General features: G+C 54.4%; 1 protein-coding gene and 1 long non-coding RNA gene across 7 annotated transcripts in view; one reads left to right on the top strand and one right to left on the bottom strand.

The window, feature by feature from the left end:
- The first annotated feature begins 2,265 nt into the window (after positions 1-2,265).
- Positions 2,266-20,592, top strand: part of Ltbp4 (latent transforming growth factor beta binding protein 4) — a 34,581-nt gene continuing 16,254 nt past the window's right edge. The window contains exons 1-22 of one of the 6 annotated variants that reach the window (XM_030241972.1): positions 4,165-4,309; positions 6,275-6,333; positions 6,451-6,589; positions 7,040-7,149; positions 11,668-11,859; positions 12,168-12,415; positions 12,505-12,607; positions 12,944-13,018; positions 13,124-13,246; positions 13,636-13,800; positions 14,199-14,348; positions 14,474-14,725; positions 15,163-15,294; positions 15,374-15,499; positions 16,183-16,308; positions 16,725-16,967; positions 17,567-17,692; positions 17,780-17,899; positions 18,716-18,844; positions 19,050-19,175; positions 19,575-19,697; positions 19,833-19,964. In XM_030241972.1, the coding sequence (XP_030097832.1) occupies positions 11,796-11,859; positions 12,168-12,415; positions 12,505-12,607; positions 12,944-13,018; positions 13,124-13,246; positions 13,636-13,800; positions 14,199-14,348; positions 14,474-14,725; positions 15,163-15,294; positions 15,374-15,499; positions 16,183-16,308; positions 16,725-16,967; positions 17,567-17,692; positions 17,780-17,899; positions 18,716-18,844; positions 19,050-19,175; positions 19,575-19,697; positions 19,833-19,964 (2,563 nt within the window). In that variant the 5' untranslated portion in view covers positions 4,165-4,309; positions 6,275-6,333; positions 6,451-6,589; positions 7,040-7,149; positions 11,668-11,795. Of the gene's footprint in view, positions 2,359-4,164; positions 4,310-4,373; positions 4,559-6,274; positions 6,334-6,450; positions 6,590-7,039; positions 7,150-8,322; positions 8,632-11,667; positions 11,860-12,167; positions 12,416-12,504; positions 12,608-12,943; positions 13,019-13,123; positions 13,247-13,635; positions 13,801-14,198; positions 14,349-14,473; positions 14,726-15,162; positions 15,295-15,373; positions 15,500-16,182; positions 16,309-16,724; positions 16,968-17,566; positions 17,693-17,779; positions 17,900-18,715; positions 18,845-19,049; positions 19,176-19,574; positions 19,698-19,832; positions 19,965-20,592 lie in introns of those variants that run through there. The other 5 variants (NM_175641.2, XM_006539457.4, XM_006539458.3 and 2 more) reach the window with 5 other exon arrangements.
- Gm30543 lies at positions 5,174-12,176 on the bottom strand. Its single transcript, XR_391221.3, has 2 exons — positions 12,097-12,176; positions 5,174-5,396 (listed from the first exon to the last, which is right to left on the bottom strand). It is a non-coding gene; the product is annotated as a predicted gene, 30543 (long non-coding RNA).

The following is a 20,592-nucleotide window of genomic DNA, read 5'->3' as shown; positions in this document are numbered from 1 at the left end:
TACCAGCCATGATGGAGCTTGTCTTTAATCCCCAGCACTGGGGAGGCAGAGCCAGGTGGGTTTCTGTGGCTTAGAGGCTAGTCTGGTCTACAGAGTTCCAGCACAGCTAGGCCTATGTAGAGTGTATTGGTGACCACTGTCTCAAAAAAAACAAAAAAACAAAAAAACAAAAAAAAACAAAAAACAAAAACAAGCCCCCCCAAAAAACAAGAAACAAACAAAAGAAAATCAGAAACATCTGCCTTCTGGTTTAATCAGAGAAGAGAACTTTCTGACTTACCCTCTGGCTTCAGGCAAAGGGTTCAAGGCTTAGAATGGCTTTCTATGTCCTGCCTTAGTCTCCTCCTGGGATACTTCATCTGCAGCCAAGATAATCCCAGAAGGCCTCTTACTGTTCCTTTCTTCTGGCATCGATAAAAATCAAAACAAAACAAAACAACCAAAACCAAGAGATGGGACTGAGCTAAATGTGCTGACACACACCTGTAACGCCAGCACTCCAGGAGCTGAGACAGGAGAATCTCAATTGTGAAGACAGTTAATATTGCCAACTTGACAACTTTGATCCCCTTGGTGACAAAGGCCTGAGCACACTTGAGAGGACTTAGGTTAGGTGGGCCTCTGTGCCTGTGTGAAGGATTGTCTAGATTAAGTTCACTGAGTGGGAAGACTCTCCCCGAATGTGGGTGGCGCCATGCCACGGGCTGGCATCCCAGACAGCATGAAGAGGAGAGTTAGCTGAGTAGCGGTGTTCGTTGCTCTGGACTTCCTGATGGTGATGTGAGGTGATCACGGTGGAACCTAACTAAGTAAATCCTTCTTAAGTTGTTCTTACCGGGTGTTTTTCATTGCAAGAGACAAGAAACTTATACACAAATTAAGAGGCAGGCCAGTGTGATTTGAGTGTGGTGTGATTGTACACAACTTTAATCCGAGCACCTAAGAGGCACAGCCAGATGGATCTCTGTAAATTCAAAGCCAGCCTGGGCTACATAGAGAAATCCAGGACAACCAGAGCACGTAGAACCTGTCTCCAAAAAAAAAAAAAAAAAAGCCTTAGCTCAACAAAGAAACCTTGTAGCTCAACAAAGAAACCTTGTAGCTCAACAAAGAAACCTTGTTATAAAACAAACAAACATATCGGGACTCATGTCTTGAGTTGAGTCAGGCAACCATTCCTGAACCAGTCACTGTGGTCAGTATGATGAAGGATTTCCACAGTCCTAACCCATGCCATGAGCCCCCATAAGCTAGGAGGAGGCGTCAGCGCCATCTGGGCAGAGTGGAAGAGAGGTTCCAAGAGTGCTGGCCTTGCATGCTGGTGTATGCCTTTCTGCTCAGCACTAGGGAGGCAGAGGCAGGTAGATCTCTCCGAGTGCAAGGGCAGCCTGGTCTACACGATAAGTTTCAGGCTAGCCAGGGTGACACTGTGAAAAATCTGGTCTCAAAAACAAAGGGGGGGGGGCTGATTCTTCACTAGAAATCAATTAGAGGAGGCAGAAATAAACCCAGACCTCTGAAATGCAAAGAGAAGGGGGGGAAATGTTCTCATCCCCAGAAATCCATGTCACAGTGGGAGAATCAAGAGTTCAAGACCGTCCTCAGCGACACAGGGAGTTTAAAGCCAGCCTGGGTTACAGGAAATACTCCTCCAAAAAAAATCCAAAGTGGCATAGAGTTCTGGATTGCCAGAGCATCCAGAACACAAATGGTAGGGCTAAAGGGTGAGTGACTCTAAAACCTGGGTGTTCTGGAATGCCCAGGAACCCTAAACTCTGGATATCTTCTTTACGTGCCAGGACAGTCAGAACACTATATCCTGGGGAATGTGTGAATGGTAGGGATTCTAAAGAGCATGTGGGAGCTAGAATGTCAGAAAATCTAAAATATGGGGGTGCTTTGTAATGATCACAGGTCTAGGACACTGAAATCACCTTTTTTTTTTCCATGCCAGAAAACTAATATATTTCTAGGATGGTCATGATTCTTGAAGAAACAGGGCGTATTGTTGAATTGAAGTGGTTTTCAATACTAGGGGAAGAATAGTGTATGGAAGAAAGAAGAATAGGGAGAAGCTTCTGGAACGCTGTGATCCAGAACTCCAGAAAGAAGGTTGTAAAGTGCTGAGATCCTACTAGAATCCCGGGGAATAGCATGAATGTGATATAAAAACAAGGAATGAAAACTGGAGACTCCAAATACAAGGGGGAAGGGAAGCCAGATCCATCCCTGCCATCCCCGGAAGTTGCAGTGGTGAGCTAGAGGCTGTTGCCTAGCAACGAGCATTGCCGATGCCCTGGATCCTGGGCAGAAGGGAGAAATTTCGGCAGCACCCCCAGCAAATGCTCCAGCCACAGGGTAGGATGTGGGGAGGGGGTAGACAGGTGAGGGACATGGTGTCCCATGGGGCCACGTGAGCAAGGACTTGGGGGGGGGGCACACAAAGAAGCATAAGCACAGTTAATGGGCAAAACTGGGCACTCCATTATTGCTCTAGGTCAGCCTGTGAATAGCCGCGAATGAGTCCTGACTGCCTACAGTGCTGCTCCTGGGGCTTGTATGCCCTGGACAGTGGGTAGGCCCTGATTTCTAAGTGTCAGCATGGGTTGGAGGCATGGATTACTGTAGGTGGCAGCAATGGTGTGAAGAGGCTGTGTGGGTGAGTCTGTGTGGCTCATCGCAGGCAAGATGAGGTGTGCACCCTGGATACATTCCAGTGGAAAGAGCTGGAGTAGGAGATGGCCTGAATCTGGAACATACCCTGTTCTTAGTCTGAGGAGGTTGGAGCAGTTAGAGCCTAAGGCCCGGTTACCTTTTATGGCTGGAACCCCAAAATGCCTGGGGGTGGGGCTAATGCTTTAGTCAACAAAGCTGTCTGGTATATGGTGGGCAATCCCCAAATATGGGAGGAGCAGAAATCCAAGAACAATTCCAAGCAAACTCGAGGGGGAACAAACAATAGGACTGTTGAGAGATGACGTTCTAAACCCAGAAGTGGAGCATCATGGGAAGAGTGGGTTTGGGATTCTAAATGAAAACTTATCTATCCCATTTCTCTCTGCCTGAAGCACTAGGCATTTGTGAAGCAGGGAAAATGGTGGGAACATGAGGTTTTGTTTTTGTTTGTTTGTTTGTTTGTTTGTTTGAACTAGGGTATTGCTCTGCACCCTAGATGGCTTAGAATTTGCTATTAGACCAAGCTGGCCTGGAGCTTGCCTGGCTCTGCCTCCCAAGTGCTATCTTTATGGGACTTACACTTACCATGTCAGGCTGGAACTCAAGTTTATAGGGAAGGGAAGGGGTTGGGCCCTCCGAGTTTGGAGGTTGTGGGCAAGGCTTGAAGCCTGGAGCCCACTAAAAGAGGGCGGGTGGGCTTCGTGTCTCCTGTAGCCTTTGCTGTAGGTGGCAGCAATGGTGTGAAGAGGCTGTGTGGGTGAGTCTGTGTGGCTCATCGCAGGCCAGAAAGAGGAGATTCGAGGTCTCCAGTAACAAAAGCTTAGTATTCTAGGTTTGTAAGGGTTGTGTGTGTGTGTGTGGGGGGGGGAGACTTTTAGGAGTCAGGCAGGGAAATGGTTCTGGTGTCTTCTAGGGACCAAGGCAGAGAAGGGTGTGGGAGGGGCAGAGCTGGGGAGTCCTCTGGGAGCTGTCTGGAAAAGGGCGTAGCCTGGATTCACAGAAGGGTAGAACTGGGGAAAGACAAGTTCTTGCAGATGGTGTGGCTAAAACAATGGACAGGACCATCTTCCTGGAAGAGTTGATGTGGGCCATAGAGATGGCCCCTGGGTCAGGGGTAAGATCCAATACTAAATTCTTGTTACTTCGAGATTTGGTGTGGCTGAGGAAGAAGGGTCTCGTTAAGTAGCCCAGGCTGGCCTGGAACTCACCCTGGGAAGTGACACCACGTTTGATTCATCAGCAGAGTCTGGTCTCTCCCCTGGGAAGTGGGTACCGGGGAATCTATCAGTTCCACTAGACAGACAGCTACGTTCAGAGACACCAGCACTGAGCGAAGGGGGAGGCCTGCTAAAGCAATTCCAGCTGAGAGGACCTGAGGCCCCTGAACACTCATCTCGGTGGTAACCACTTGTGTCACTTGGGACCTCTGCTCAAGAGAGACTGGGGCAATCAGTTCTTAACTCCTGAAATCCTCCCACCTCCAGGAGAACTCACCGCCCAGGCAACCCCGCCCGGCACCTGTCCATCTAGCCCCTCCCATGTCGCTTACCGATTGGCCTCACTCGGAGCGCTGACAGTGCAGGGCTCTGATTGGCGGGAAGTTTCACAGCCCCAGGCTTGCACGGTGGAGAAAGTGAGTCGGCCTCTGGCTGAGGCGGGGGTAGGGGGCGGGACCGGGGCCAGGCCGATCCGGACCCACTGGACACACTGCCCTCTTGGAGCCGGACTCTGCACCCGACACGATGCGCCGGCCTGGCCTCGGCGGCCCCTGCCCCCTCTTGCTGCTGCTGCTGCTCCCAGCCGCCACATCTGCTAGCGGCTCCAGTCCCAGCCCCAGCCCCAGCCCCATCGAGAAAGCGGTGGTCCCGAGCCACCAGGCCGGGTAAGCCCACTGCAGCGTCTTCTTCCTCGTGCTGTACCCAGTAAGTCTTGTGGTCTCGGAGGAGCAAGACCTTCAGATTTAGGAGGCTACAAAGCAACTGCTTTTGGTAGAAGGATGCTAAGGCCAAAGCCCTTGGATCTGCTGGGAGCCCCTACTTTGCAGTCGTTAGAATTCGAGATGCGCTGAGAAATTGAAGCGGAGGTCCCTCCAGAGGGGTAGGATGGGTAAGGCTCCAGCCAACTCCCGAGTTTATTGGGGAAAGAACCCCAGTTGATACCGGGTAAGACTTCGAGTTTTCTTAGAATAATAGCGATGGGTGGGGCCCTTGAACTAGCCTTCAGCTCCCCAAGTTTCCTGAGTGTTTTTTTTTTTTTAAAGGTGCTGGAAGGTCGTGGTGAGATCTTAAAGAAAAGTTGCCGTGTTCTGGGTTTCTAGGGGGGCTGGATTAATTGGAAAAGACTTCTAGGTTCTTCTAATAGATTAGGAAGACGCATATAGGCTCCTGGCAAGGGGACTGGAGGAAACCTGTGTAGGGGATCCTTGGATTTTCTGACGCTTCTAGTTTTCTGAGATCAGAGCTCCTCCGGATTGAATGAATTACTAATGACTTGGTGGTAAGGTCCAGGGTAGTTTATAAATTTCAGTGTTTATAGGACACCATCGCGTCTGCGGGTGACAGGATCGGAGGAGATGGTCTGCTTAGCATCCCAGTCCTGCTCCTGGCAGCTCTGCGCACCGTTACAAAGGCCGTGGGCTCCGCTCCCGCTCCCGCCTGGGTCTCTGGGAATGCGTTTAGTAACCCGAGCCGCGCCGGGGGCGGGACTGGGAAGGGGTTAACCTGGAGGAAAAGCGGGAGGGATGACGACAGGATTCGAGGGTCTCAGAGGCTCCCCCAGGGCAGCCTGCGCTCCCTCTAAGCCTCACTCATCTAGAATGGATCCGGGCATTGGATTCCCTTTCTCAGTATCTTCCAAAGTTTTTCTCTCTGGGTCTGAACGCGCACCATCATCCCTCACCCCCCCCTCTAACTTGGGGATAATGGACTTGTCTGGGGGGCCCCTGGGTGACGACGCTCTGGCAGTACCGCTGAAGGGTCGCGGCTGAGACCCAGTGGCACTGAGACATATCCGGAAAAGACCCTTTCCTCTCGGACATTGAAGTTCAAGGACCAGGAGACGCTGGTCCCAGGACGTACATCCTAGAAAGGCGGGAACTGGATAAAATTCAGGCCTCGGGATTCCCAATTCTGGACTTCGGTATCCCTACCACCTCAGCACTGTGCTGGACCCGTAGTCTAAGGCGACACCGCAGTGCACAGCCGCCGAGGTCTGTGCATGTAGCGCCACCTACTGTTCGATGTTAGGATGGCGTCTGAGCCTCCACTCTCCTCGAATTAGTGGGCGGAGTTCTAGATCCCAGACAGTCCAGGCTTGTAGATTCGCTTAGAACTCTCCTTTGAAAGTCTCTTGAAATAATTTTAAGCCTGGCGTGATGGCTTATGTATGTAACTTTAGCTTTAGTGGAGAATGAAGCAGGAGGATTGTCGTGAGTTTGAGGGCTACCTGGGCTACACAGTACATTCTAGACCTTGTCTCAAAATAATGATAGTAATGAGTGCTTGGAATTCCCTTGAATCTTGTCTTGGTTTCTCCTCTGTCCTCCACCCCTGCTCTCCTTTGTTCTGAGGCCTGAACAGTCCCACTCTCCTATTTACAGTGTTGCTGCCTGTCACTGCTGCCTAGACCAGACACCTAAGAGTAGCCGCTGCACCCGAGGTGGGTTCTTCCAGGTGGGGTATGGGTATGGGTCCCCAGCGTCATCCAAAATGAAGAGATGGACGATGGCAGAGGCTTGGCCCTGCTTTTCTACTGAATCCCTGATTGTCTCTAAAGCTTCCTGCAGGGTCCGGAACTGCCCACCTGCCAAGTGCACAGGTCTAGAGGGGTGCCTGACCCCAACACCTTCGGTGCCCAGCCCCAGCCGCAGTCCCGTGGAGAAGAGTCAGGTATCCCTCAACTGGCAGCCACTGACGTAAGCATATAATTCCTCCCCTTCCAACACACACACACACACACACACACACACACACACACACACACGCACGCACGCACACGCACACTGGCCTTTCACTATTAACTCATTGTCTGTGTTTCTGTTTATTCTTCCTTGCCTGGCTGAATCATTGGGTCTTTGCTTCTTGATCTGTTTCTGTCTCTACGCCCCACCCACTTTTCCCTTCCCATCCATCTCATATCGCTTCTCTTTCCATACCCTTTTTTTTTTTTTCTTCTTCCATAGTCCTTTCTCTGAAAGTATTTCTCTAAAGATATCCCAAGCCTTGCTCCCAATAAAAGGGCTGGGGGCAATGTTGGGCAAACCCACTCCTGGAAGTGCTCCTGGCTTAGGAGGGTTCCCCCCCCCCTTGAGGTGAGGAGGCCAATTTAATAGTAGTGACAGCCTCTTCCACCCTCTTCCACCTAGTTTGCAGGAGGCCCGAGCTCTGCTGAGGCAAAGGCGGCCCCGAGGGCCGTGGGCCCGGGCATTGCTGAAAAGAAGGCCCCCACATCGCGCCCCTGCCGGCCAGGCCCGGGGTAAGAACATCCGCCCTTCCTCCGTGTAGGGGGTGGAGGGGGGTGGTTCCGGGCCAGATAAAGCCGTCTGGTTCCCACGGTGCTGCCGCCGCCTACCAGTCCCCTATTGTAGCTTGGTCCACCCCACTCCCCAGGATGCGGCCACCTCTAGGGACCCCTGCGTCCGGCAGTATGAGGTGAGCCAGGGACAGAACTAGACGCAGGCCAAAGGCGCTGACCCATCAGGGTGGGGCCGGGAAGCCAGGCGTCCGGGCTCCCGTGGCTGAAGAGGGGGGCAACTCGCCCAGCAGAGAGCGAGGCTGAACCAGTCCAGACAACAAAAGCGATTGTGCGGGTTGGCGCCTGCCCCGGCACAAAATGCCCAAGATTGCGGGACGGCTGGGGGCCAAAGACCTTTCCCTCTTACATGCCAGACCGTCCCTTGACCCTACTTTTACTACAGCCCGGTACCCCAGATTAGAGCACTCTATAGACTCAACTACCCTCAGAAGCCCTCTCCTGCTGTGTGGCCTTCAGCCCAGATGCATCCCCCTCCTTCCTAAGGTTTTCCAGATGTGTGCCCCAGGCCAGATGTGAGGACCCCCGCCCACAGCTTTATTCATTCTGACCTCTCCCACCAGGTGTAGAGAGTCTTGGTGTGCTGTGGCGTCTTCAGGTGTAAGCGCCTTAGTCTCCTCTCCAGAATTCAGCTCCTCTAATTCCTTTATGTGTCCTGTACACCGACCCTTCTCGTCACCCACAGATGTACCATCTTGCTGCCCAAATGTGCCATCCTTGTCCTCTATCTAGATGAAGCCTCTTCCCCCCCACCCCCTACCCCCGTGCCTGGTCAGAGGATCAGTCTTCAGCTGGCTCCCCAAATGCGGCCCCCATTACTCTAATGGATTTCCTCTCAATGGATTCAACTCTCTCTGGGAGCAAACCCGCCCGCCCCCACCTGTTCCCTTCCCTGCTACTCCCCATAGGCCCCATCCACTTGTTGGAGCACGGGTGGGAGCAGAGGGGGCGCCCTCCCCTCCCCCCTGCGAGTCTAGCGCCCAGCCTTCGCGCCTCTGGCTAAGCGCCCAGCCCCACGCGCCCCCGCGCGGCCGCCCGGGAGGGAGCGATGGGGAGGGGGGGCTGAGCGGGGGCGCGGCCGCCCTCCCCCGCGGGCGGGCGGGCGAGCGGGCGGGCGCGGCCGGGCCCCTCGGGCGGGCTGGGGCGGCGGCGCGGTGGAGCGCGGCGCTGCAGCCATGGCGGGCGGCGCGCAGCTGCTCTGGGTGTCGCTATTGGTGCTGCTGGCGCAGCTGGGGCCGCAGCCCGTACTGGGCCGACCCCGAGAGCGTCTTCGCGTGCGCTTCACCCCCGCTGTGTGCGGCCTGCGTTGCATCCACGGGCCCACTGGCTCCCGCTGTACCCCGACCTGCGCGCCCCGCAACGCCACCAGCGTGGACAGCGGCGCGCCCGGCGGGGCGGCCCCGGGGGGACCCGGCTTCCGCGCCTGTGAGTGCGGGATGGTGCTCCCAAGGGAGGAGTGCCCGGAGGGAGGACCCTGGAGACAATGCCTTAGGGAGCAGGAGCCCAGATTCCATGTACAGAAATGCTGGGGACTCCGTGGGGTCTTTGAGGAAGGGGGCTCTGAATTCCTTATTTGGGGAGTGGATCTCCAGGGCGCTGATTTCAGGAGCATTGAGTGTTTTTGGAACTGTGGTGTCCCACGTGAACGGACTGAGACTAGCTTTCATCCCTTTCAGTCAAGGCGAGGATCTTAGGATCTGGGAACTTTTGAGATGGGGCCCAAATTCGCAGACTGTGCGTAGTGGGTCAGCAAGGAGTGTTTCAGAGTCGCATGGGGTGGTGGGGCATATCTCAAGTTTCTAGGTCTGTCTTTGAGTGGGGGAAGACTAGGAAAGTCTGGCATGGGACTGCTTGTGATGAAGAGCTAAGCGGGAGGGGACCCAGGAAAGACGGGGTGCCTTTCGGCAAGACCTGAGTTACAGCGGTTCCACGTGCGACAGATATCCAGATAGGAGGCCTGAGGAAAGGGCGCCCCCTGGGGGAGGAAGGGACCGGCTTGCGCTTCAGCTTCCTCTAGACAAGGGGAGCATTCTGGGGTTCAGGTGAGGTCAGGAGGGTGCGCCACCTGCTAGCCCAGAGTGTGGGGATGGACTTGGGGGTCGGGTTTTCATTGCTTCTCACCCCTTACGCCCTCCGGAATGGGGAGTGGGGCCCCTGGCGCCGAGAACTCGCCCAGGCTGGCCCCCAGCCAGCCCAACCCGGCCGGCGTGAGCTCATCTCCCGCCCGAGCCCCCGCCCGCTACCACTCCCTCTCTCCGCCCCTTCCTCCCTCCTTCCTTCACTCTCTCCCGGCCCAGCCCCAACTCGCCCGTGCCAGGCGCCGTGCCCAGACGGGTGCCAAACCCCTGGAGGCACAAGGAGGAACATGTGAAGGCGGGCTGACCTCGGCAAGACCCCTATGTCCTTAGCTTCCTGTTCTTCCAATGTTGTGGGACATGAAGTTAGTTTTGCCCATTTAGCAGCAAGCCCTCTGATATGGGCACCCTGAGCTGGGAGTCTGTATTCAAGGCAAGGGCAGGCAGTGAAATGACTTAAGAGACTAAGAAATGCCCCTAAACGTGGTGGCTTCCTCCCATCTGAGACACTTCCATTTTTCCAATCTTGCTTCTTTGCTGAGCCCTTCTTAAGCTCTGCCCTTAAAAAAAAAAAAAAAATTAAGGTACCTGGAGTCCAGGTTTAACGCTCCTGACAGGAAATCCGGGTTTTTGGATCCCGGATCCAAAGGTCCCTCTTCACCCAGGGGCAAACACTACAGGAACTCCTCCAGCCCAGTTTCTTCTCCCTCTTTGGAGGTACTCCTCCAAGCTGCGCCCCTCCCAGGAGAATTCTAATATTGTCACCCAGCGGCTTCTCGCTTCCCCTGAAACATTCAAGCATGAGCCTTAAGTGGAGATACTTCTCCCCCTCCAACATCTCCCCCGATTCTCTTCCCACGTAGCTTCATTTTTCCTTCTCTTTCTAAGGTAGCCTTCCCAGACCTATCCACACAGGGCCATTAATCAAGACTCGGGGCAACCAGATCCTTGGCTAGGGAGGAGTAGGACTTTCCAGCGATTCCTAAGGTCCCCGCAACTTGAGAGTTTTAACGTGCTAGAAACGATCAGACTCCACTTCTCCTTGTCCTCAGCTCCCTCACATGGGCCACACCCCCGCCTCCAGAAAGTACTAGTCCTGTTTTCTAGGCAACTCTCCGAAAGGACTTGAAAGACTCTTGGTTGAGAGCCTAGATTTGTTCTGAGCTAGCCTCACCCTGCCTCCTAGAAAACTTGGGTTTTCTTTGAACCTCAGAGTACTGCCTCCATGCTCATATCTTCCAAAGACGCCTGTCCCTTGATTCGTCTAGACTGAGGTGGCTCCCCTCTGCCTCCTTTTGTATGGCTGTGGCTCAGAAAATCACACACACACACACACACACACCTCCCAGGACAGCCCGGGCTGTCTGCTCCCTCCTTCCCCTGAGTGCAGCTGTCTCCAGCTGTTTTCGGCAGCCCCATGGGAGGAAGGGAGGGGGGTGCCCTCGAAAGACACGTCCGGCCTCCTTTGGCTCAGCAGTCCGGGGCTCCCCAAGGGTCCGGAATGCGGAGACGACGCCCTGCCTCCGCTGCACCCCTTTCTTTGTTTACCCCACCGCACAGCTGGCAGTGCCCCGCCCAGAGGTGGCCAAGGGCCCAGAGAGGGCGCGCGGAGGGGAGTAGAGGCGCGTCCCCGCTAGTTGCCCCGCCCGATGCTACCGGAGGCCGGGAGGGAAGGCTGAAAAGCTGGCTGTGGGCGGGGCTAAGGCGCCTAGCTCGCCCAAGAGTGGGAGGGGCGTGATTCGGAGCAAATCAGAGGGAGGAAAGTGAGTAGGCGGGGCTAAGGCTAAGGTACCTGGGTTAGGCGGAGTTTACAATGTCAGGTAGAAGGCCATGTGGGCGGGACTAGAAAGGGGTGCCTAGCCAATGGGAAAAGCCTGAACTTTTTGGATTCCAGCTGAGACACAAAAGGGAAACTTCGGTTTGTTTTGAGCGAAGGTAATCCAGTGGGCGGGAATATCACTGTTTGGGCGGGGCTGGGACGCCCGAACTTAAACAGAAAATGGGAAGGAGAATGAAATAGAGGGAGGAGGCTGAGTAAACCCACCTAAAAGGCGGGACTATGTGATAGTCGCGCGACTTGACCCACCCGACATAGTCAGCCAGATTTGGGGAAGGTTGTTGTGGTAGCATACTGCTATAATCCCAAAAATTGGGAAGCGGAGTCAGGAGTCAAGAGTTAAAGCATTGGCTATATAGTGAGTTTTCGAGACTAGCCTGGGCTACATTAGTCCCTATCTTAAAACAAAAGCAAACAAACGGGAAAAGTCACCTACGATGGAGAGATGTAAGGATGGTGTACCTTGAGGCCCTCGTTTCAGTGCTGGGTACTGAGTTAGCTGTCTGCCAGGCACAGTACTGATATTTTGTATCCTTGCTTTCTTCTCAGTCCTATGTCCCTTGATCTGTCACAACGGTGGTGTGTGTGTGAAGCCTGATCGCTGCCTTTGCCCCCCGGACTTCGCTGGCAAATTCTGCCAATTGCATTCTTCGGGGGCCCGGCCCCCGGCCCCAGCCATGCCGGGCCTTACCCGCTCCGTTTATACAATGCCACTAGCCAACCACCGCGATGATGAACACGGTGAGGAGAATTTAGCCAAAGGGCCTCTGATCCCGCTTTCCTCAAGAACCTGACCGTTCTCTGACCAAGTTTGTTGCCTTCTCTGCTACCCTCCTAAGATCGGTTTGGTGGCTTCCACCTGTAATCCCACCACTCGGGATGCAGAGGCAGGAGGATCACTGAAAATTGCAGGCCATATTACATTACCACGCCACCCCACCCCCACCTCCCAATATAAAGTACCCATCCTCAGCTCACCTCTCCAATCTACTCCTAGCAAGTCAGAGCTCGTGTAGATATATCCCATTGTCCATCTTGCCTCTGCTCAGGAGTAGCATCGATGGTGAGCGTGCACGTGGAGCACCCTCAGGAGGCATCAGTGGTGGTGCACCAAGTGGAACGTGTGTCGGGCCCCTGGGAGGAGGCGAACCCTGAAGCCCTAGCCAGGGCTGAAGCGGCGGCACGGGCCGAGGCGGCGGCGCCCTACACAGTGCTGGCACAGAGCGCGCCACGCGAGGACGGCTACTCAGACGCCTCCGGCTTCGGTTACTGTTTTAGAGAACTGCGCGGAAGCGAAGTGAGCCGAGGCCGGCGGGTGAGGGTAGGGGGAAATCCCTTAAAAATGCCACCACGCGGGGGCGCGCTCACGCCTCACTTCTTCTACAGTGTGCATCGCCGCTGCCAGGGCTCCGGACGCAGGAAGTCTGCTGCCGAGGAGAGGGCTTGGCCTGGGGTGTTCATGATTGTCACCCGTGCGCGGAACACCTGAGTAAGAAGGCCTGGGTCGTCCCCAAACCTCGCCTCTTCTCCTCCGGGCACAGATAAACCCTAGTCACAAGATCTAGCTATATCTACCTACCTTGTGGGTGGTCATGTCTATCTAGGTTTTTCTATACCATTTATCCCATTTTCTGATTTCGGTCACTTTTCTAACGGCCTTTGTGCCTTTGTCTTATCGTGCATTTCGAGAGCCTCCGATCTTACTTACTGAGCTGCCAGGCTGACTCGGTAGTTCAAACCACACTTCACTCCCATTTCTTCTTCAAAATTGCCTGGTTATCTCTCTGCCAATCTGTCCCCGCTCCCATCCCTCCTTTCTCCACAGGGAACTCCAACCAAGTGAGTGGCCCAAATGGACCTTGTCCACCCGGCTTCGAGAGAGTTAATGGGTCCTGTGTAGGTAAGGCCCGGCAGGGGGCAGGGAACCGAGGGCTAGTCTTTCAAGGTTGGGCTGCCAGGGGTTTAGTAGTCCCAGACTCGCCAAAAACTTCCTCAACTCTTGCAGATGTGGATGAGTGCGCCACCGGTGGGCGTTGCCAACACGGGGAGTGTGCCAACACTCGTGGCGGCTACACGTGTGTATGTCCGGACGGTTTCCTCCTGGACTCTTCCCGCAGCAGCTGCATCTGTGAGCCACCAGGAAAGGGGGCGGGGCTGTGAAGCTGGTTCCTAAATTGCTCATGACCTTAGAAAACATCCCAGAATATTTCTGAATTCTTAATTCCCTTAGATACTCCAAACCCTTCTAGCCCCTCAGACTCCCAGAATCTTGAATTTCTTTAGGATCTCCAAATTCTCTCGACCTCTTGACCTCTTGACAGCGTTCAGATTCTTATACTCAGATTCTCATTTATAGCTTACTTCAAACCTTGGGGCACTCTTGGCTCTCCCCTAGATCTCTCTAGATGCCCCTCCCACTTACCCACTAAAGCCTCTCGGAGGGGCCATTCAATCACACACAGAGAGAACCACTGTACTTCCCACCACACCCTGAAGAATTTCCTCCCATCACCCTAGCCCAACACGTGATCTCCGAGGCAAAGGGGCCCTGCTACCGAGTGCTGCATGATGGCGGATGCTCGCTGCCCATTCTTCGAAATATCACCAAACAGATCTGCTGCTGTAGCCGTGTGGGCAAGGCGTGGGGCCGAGGCTGCCAGCTCTGTCCACCTTATGGTTCAGGTGAGCAAGTCCTTCCAACTCATCCCTTCCTAACAGACCGGAGTCATAGGCCCTGCCTTCAGTCTCCAACGTTGTCAGTACCTTGGCCACACTCCCAAGGCTTCATCAGTTCTGGGCTTCTCCTCTATCCTTAGCCACGCCCATCCCTGAAACTTACAACCTTTAAGTTAGCCTGACCAGAGCACTCCGCCATCATCCCCTAAAGAGGAAAACTCTCACGGCTCCACCATTGGCTTCTGAAACATCTAATTCTTTGGTCGGTACACTACTCCATCCAGCATATAAGCCAGACTCCCGACACTATCTCACACCAAGCTTTGTTCCCAGCCAAGGCCTACTTACCACTCACAAGACTTCACTTGGTCTCCTCTCCTGCCTTCTCCTTGCCTTGTTCCCAGAGGGTTTTCGGGAGATCTGTCCAGCTGGCCCTGGCTACCACTATTCAGCTTCTGACCTCCGATACAACACCAGACCCCTAAACCAGGATCCACCTCGAGTGACCTTCAATCAGCCACGTGTTCCACCAGCCACCCCTCGGCCACCTACAGGTGAGCTGGAACCTGGATGGAGGGCGTGCCATCTCCCAGGTGCTGTTGGGAGCAGATAGAAAACCATGGCGAGGAGCAAGCATACCCAAATTTAGAACCCTGGACAGATGCTCTTTCTTTACCAGGCTTTCTGCCTACTCGTCGACCTGAGCCCCGCCCTGACCCTGGGCCACAGCCTGAACCCCGGCCTCGGCCTGAACCCCGGCCTCGGCCTGAATCCCGACCTCGGCCTGAACCCCGGCCTCGGCCTGAACCCCGGCCTCAGCCTGAATCCCAGCCTAGGCCTGAATCCCGGCCTCGGCCTGAATCCCAGCCTTGGCCTGAATTTCCCCTGCCCAGCATCCCTGCTTGGACCGGTCCAGAGATTCCTGAATCAGGTACCATAGGAATCAGAGGTTGGTTGCGGGAATACTGTGAATTTCTGTGGGGAAAGGCTTCAAAGGGATTGTGAAAGATAAAAGAGATAAGGAAGGATGGGAAGAGGTAAGAATTTGAAGGTTTGGGTAGCGGTTCCCTTAGTTACTAGAGTCATGCGCTGCTAAAGAAGCAAACAGTTACACCAGTTCTAAAATGGGCATACTAGGAGGTCTCAAGAAAACACTTCTGAAGTATGGGGTATGTGAGTGTCTTTGAGGGTGGATTCAGGATTCAGGCAGAGTTGATGAGGCTCTCTCAGAGTAAACACGATCTCCAAGATTAGACTTGGTGAGGGGACACTCGCGAAGGTATCTTAGAGGGATGTTCTACAGTGTTCTGGGTGTAGAAGAGACCAAAAGTTCAGTCTTGTGGGAACGTGGCTGACTGGCTCCTCTAGGTCCCTCTTCCAGCATGTGTCAGCGAAATCCCCAGGTTTGTGGTCCTGGACGCTGCGTTCCTAGGCCAAGCGGCTACACTTGTGCGTGCGACCCAGGTTTCCGGCTCGGCCCCCAGGGCACTCGCTGCATTGGTGAGCTGGGCAGAGGGGATTTCGCGGAGTCAGGTCCTCTGCCTGGCCAGCACGTAACTAGCTTGCTCTGTGTCCCCAGACATAGATGAATGTCGCCGCGTCCCTACACCCTGTGCTCCTGGGCGTTGCGAGAATACACCAGGCAGCTTTCGCTGCGTGTGCGGCACGGGCTTCCAAGCAGGCCCGCGGGCTACAGAGTGCCTGGGTGAGAATCCCGCTCCTCTAGGCCCCAGGCTCCACTCCTGCTTGAGTCTTTTCTTTGCAGAACCGCTCACGCTGGCTGGCTCCTTTGCCTCCCCACGCGGTCCAGCTCCATCACAACACCATGTCCTGCGCTGGCCAAGATCAGCTAGGCTCCACCCCTGCTCTGCACCTAACCTTGCCCTTCCTTTCCCTATGGCCTAGCTTTTGCCCTGGCTCTGCTCTCACAAGCTCTGCTCTCACTAGCTCGGCCCTCCCTATCCTGGACTAGCTCCCGCCCCCAGGCCCTGTCTGAGTTCTACAATTTCTGCAGTTAATCTGACAGCGACCCCTGACTCCACTTCAGCTCTCACCACAAACTACCCTTTCCTTCTCTGGCTCCGACTCTGTCTTCCTTTTCTTCCTTTGATCCACAAAGATTCCTTTTCCGCCCTTGCTTTTGCCCAGGTCCTGCCCTCCCCAGATTTGCTCCCTCCCACAATCTTACTCTCAGCTTGGATTCGATCTCCGCCTTTGCTTTAAGCCTGCCGGCCCTAGCTCCGCCTATTTCTTTGGTTCCACCCTAGAGTAGATCTTGTCCTAGCTTCGCCCCGCCCTCGTCCTGCCTCTGGCCACTGCTCCCCTGGCCGCTTGTCCCTCAGGGACTGAGTGTCTGCCCCAGTCCTAGCCTCTGGATTCTGCTCACAGATGTGGACGAGTGCCGCCGCGTGCCGCCGCCGTGTGACCGCGGGCGCTGCGAGAACACGCCAGGCAGTTTCCTATGTGTGTGTCCCGCCGGGTACCAGGCAGCACCGCACGGAGCCAGCTGCCAGGGTGAGGGACTGGGAGGGGACAGAAAGAAAGAGGTGTAAGGCGAATGGTTGATAGCTAGCAGTAGGGTTGGAGAAGCTGAGAAATGGGACAAAGAACGGTCTGGGGACATAGACAGGATCTGAGAGCCACATGTAGTGACCTGGATCGGATGGAGAGGCCAAGGGATGCAGAACAGAAGGGCTGGATCGTGAAGAATGGAAAAACAGATGGAGATGTGAGTAGTTGGGAAGGGAGGCTGAACTATGGAAGACAATGTAGCCCAATTTGTGGGGACCCAAGAGGCAGAAACCCAGGAACCACCAGAGTCAGAATGAAGCTCAGGCAGAATGTAGCATGGTGTGTGTGTACGGGGGGGGGGGGGGGGGGGCGGGGGTTGAATCACACCGGGCACCCCAGGATTTGCTTGCTCCATGCAGATGTGGATGAATGCACCCAGAGCCCAGGCCTCTGTGGTCGCGGGGTCTGCGAAAACCTGCCCGGCTCTTTCCGCTGTGTTTGCCCGGCTGGCTTCCGGGGCTCGGCGTGTGAAGAAGATGTGGATGAATGTGCCCAGCAGCCTCCGCCTTGCGGGCCAGGCCGCTGCGACAACACCGCGGGTTCGTTCCACTGTGCCTGCCCAGCTGGCTTCCGATCCCGAGGACCAGGAGCCCCCTGCCAAGGTGAGGGTGCTGGACCCAAGCCTGCAGCACTATGGCTAGCTGGGGAGATGGAAAGAGAAATTACTCAGGATGGGCTCTGTGACAGAGGCTGGGTGAGCAGAGTATTGAGAAACCTGGGAAGGTCTGGCTGAATTCTGTCTTCTTTTTCCAACTGAGGGTGGACCTCTCCCTCATATAGTGGCCTTTAACTAATGATCCCCCTGCCTCTGCTTCTTGAGTGCTAGTATTAAGGGTGTCCACCTAGAACCAATGCCTGCCCCTCCTCCCACTTAAACTTAAAAAAGAAACATTTATTTGTTTGTACAGGGGGTGGATAGGGGACCGTGGGTGGGCCCGTGCCACTGTGCGAGTGTGTAGGTCAGAGGACAACTTACTGGAATCAATCCACTCCTTCTACCATGTGGGTCCCAGGGATCAAACTCTGGCCATTAGGCTTCATGCAGGTGCCTGAGGCAGGAAGACTGGTGTGAATTTAAGGCCAGCCTGGGCTACCATGTGAGATCTTGTCTCAAATAAACAAAAGCTGGAGCACTGGGGGAGGTAGGTGGGGATGGCAGTGGGGAACACTTCCTTCAGCTTGATTGGCCTCTTCTATCCAGATGTGGATGAATGTTCCCGGAGCCCCTCGCCTTGTGCCTATGGCCGCTGTGAGAACACGGAAGGCAGCTTCAAGTGTGTCTGCCCAACAGGCTTCCAACCCAACGCTGCGGGCTCCGAGTGCGAGGGTGAGGCCGGGGAGGGAGGGAGGAGTGTGGATGGGTGAGGAGGCCTGGGGCCACTTCCTCAAGACTACTCTCTCCCCCACTTCTCAGATGTGGATGAGTGTGAGAACCGCTTGGCGTGTCCAGGGCAGGAGTGTGTGAACTCACCGGGCTCCTTCCAGTGCCGGGCCTGCCCTGTTGGGCACCACCTGCACCGTGGCAGATGTACTGGTGAGATCAGGCCTCCCTGGGACCTGGGACCTTAACCCTGTATCTTCACCCTGATCACACAGATTTTGACCCTTGATCTGATCCATGACCCTGACTTGACCCATAATTTGGGACCTGGACCTGAGTCCCTTTACATGAACCAGGACTCCTAAGTTTGACTCTTGTTTCATGCTCCACCAGACCTGACGTCCCTGACTTGACCACATTCCTAACCATGGGTGACTCCTCCTTACTCTGTAGCCTAGGACCATGTGATTCGGCTGGAGCATTTTAGAGCTAGCCATGACCCTTCCTGATAACCACTGACCTTGCCTCTCAGCAAAAATACATTTCTGCACCCTCACTGTTTCCTGGCCCTAAGTGTGGCCCATGACCCTAAATTCTATTGTGCCATTTTATCTTAGCCAAAACAAAACAAGAAACACCTACAGTTCTGACCAGTTTTATTCTGGTTCACCATCCATCTGCCTCCCTTCTTAAAATCTTTTCCCTGGAATTTGGTTGGGTGCATGACCCTTGACCCCAACACTCACCCCTGACATCAGTCTGTAACCCCTTACTCCAGCTGACTTGAACACATTAGTTGAGCAGAATCATAGTACCTCAACTCATCTCTTACCCTACCTAGTTTCTGATCCCCAGTGCCAACCTAGAGTCTCTTTCCCTGATGCCAGGAACCCTGGTAGAGATCAGATACCCAGATCCACAGAACTTAATCCTGGAGTACTCTGTCCTTTGTTTAAGACCCTTTCCAATCATTCCCACCAACGCTTTTCTCCAGTGAATCCCTTCTGAGCCCCTAACCCACTCTTACAGATGTGGATGAATGCAGTTCGGGCACCCCTTGTGGTCTCCATGGCCAGTGCACAAATACTAAAGGCTCCTTCCACTGCAGCTGCTCGACAGGTTACCGGGCGCCATCTGGTCAACCTGGGCCTTGTGCAGGTAAGCTAGCTAACCAGCAGGAGAGACTGGGAGTAGTGCCTGGATTCTTGAGCACAGCTCATTAGAGATGTAAAATGGACTAAGAAAGATTTTCAGAGAAACATAGTCTTCAAGGTTGTAACTTGGGTGTTGGGGCTACAACATTATGGGTAGGGCTTACTTGGAGGGGGACCAACAGTACAATCCTGACTCTTGCGTACCTTAGACATAAATGAGTGTCTGGAAGGCGACTTCTGCTTCCCCCACGGAGAGTGCCTCAACACTGATGGCTCCTTTACCTGTACCTGTGCCCCTGGCTACCGGCCTGGACCTCGTGGAGCATCTTGTCTGGGTCAGTCCCCAGGCCGTACCTGAGCGTGGAAAGAGTGGGCTTTCAGCAGGAAAGGGAGGAGCAAGGGAAAGAGGGCAGAAAAGGAACTCTGGATCTTTGAGGGTTTGGGGAATCTACATGGATCACTGAGGGGTAGCTTTTTTGAGGCCTGGAGGCGGCAATCAAAGAGGAACTGGATGTGTCAGGAAGTTGGAAGCTGACAGCTGGATAGTGATTGACAGGGGCCTCCGACTGGAGGCGGGGCTTACAAGCAAAGGTGGGGCCTGAAACAGATTGGGTGAGGTCTTCCTTTGAGGCTTTGGGACTTGGAGGGTTGGGACGGGGGAACTGAAGGGGTGTGGCCTAGGATATTAAGCAGAGGAGGAGGTGGGCCTGGGTTTCGGATGCCCTGTCCTGCAGACGTGGACGAGTGCAGCGAAGAGGATCTTTGCCAGAGCGGCATCTGTACCAACACTGACGGCTCCTTCGAGTGCATCTGTCCTCCTGGACACCGCGCTGGCCCTGACCTTGCCTCCTGCCTTGGTGAGAGGCCTCCTCCCCCCACACCTTCCTGTTTCCTCCCCCACCCCTTTTCTTATTTATTTCTCCCTCCTGACCCTCCTACTCCCTCTTTGTCTCACCTGTTTCCTTCATATGACCTCCCTGCCTATTCCTCAGACATTGACGAGTGTCGTGAACGGGGACCTGCCCTGTGCGGGTCTCAGCGCTGTGAAAATTCTCCTGGTTCCTACCGCTGTGTGCGGGACTGCGATCCAGGTTACCACCCCGGCCCTGAGGGCACCTGTGATGGTAAGACAGATCCCCTAAAACCTGTGACAGGTTGTGGGAGCCCGCTCCCCTGGGAATCAGGAGAGAGATGCTCTGTCTCCAAAACCTGGAAGGAGAGGTCCCACGGCTAACACTTCCCGTTCTCCCCTCAGTGTTTTCTGGGGTAAGAAATTAGCCCCTGCTTATGCACATGATTTCTTATGTGCAAGGGAGCTTTCTTATCAGGAGTCAGGGCAAGCTAGAAGCCCTCCCCTTACTGAGCCATTTTAATATATTTAGAGGGACGGGGTGCAGGATGAATCAGTATTTTCTGTAACCCATGAAACAAAACTATTATGGGCTGTATTTCCCTTCCTCTGACTCAGGAAAATCTCACTTCCTAAGAACTTAATCATTAATTATAAAAAGTTCAATAAGCAGCCTGCTAGTGCAGACATCGAGGGCACAGCAAAGAAGGACCAAACAACACCCCTGCCCTCACTGAGCTAATATGGTGTGTGTGCGGGCGGGGTGGGGTGGGGGGCTATGTAAATAAATTCAGAACTCATTCCACAGATAACTGTGAGACCCTTTCTGTATGTAAGGCACTGTGATATCTGCCAGGCATGCCTCCTGGTGTGAGGTTTGCATTGAAGGATGGTCAGTGTCT

The sequence above is a fragment of the Mus musculus genome, chromosome 7, assembly GCF_000001635.26.
Source record: "Mus musculus strain C57BL/6J chromosome 7, GRCm38.p6 C57BL/6J".
NCBI lineage: Eukaryota > Metazoa > Chordata > Mammalia > Rodentia > Muridae > Mus > Mus musculus.
This window is presented reverse-complemented; position numbering and strand designations above follow the sequence as displayed.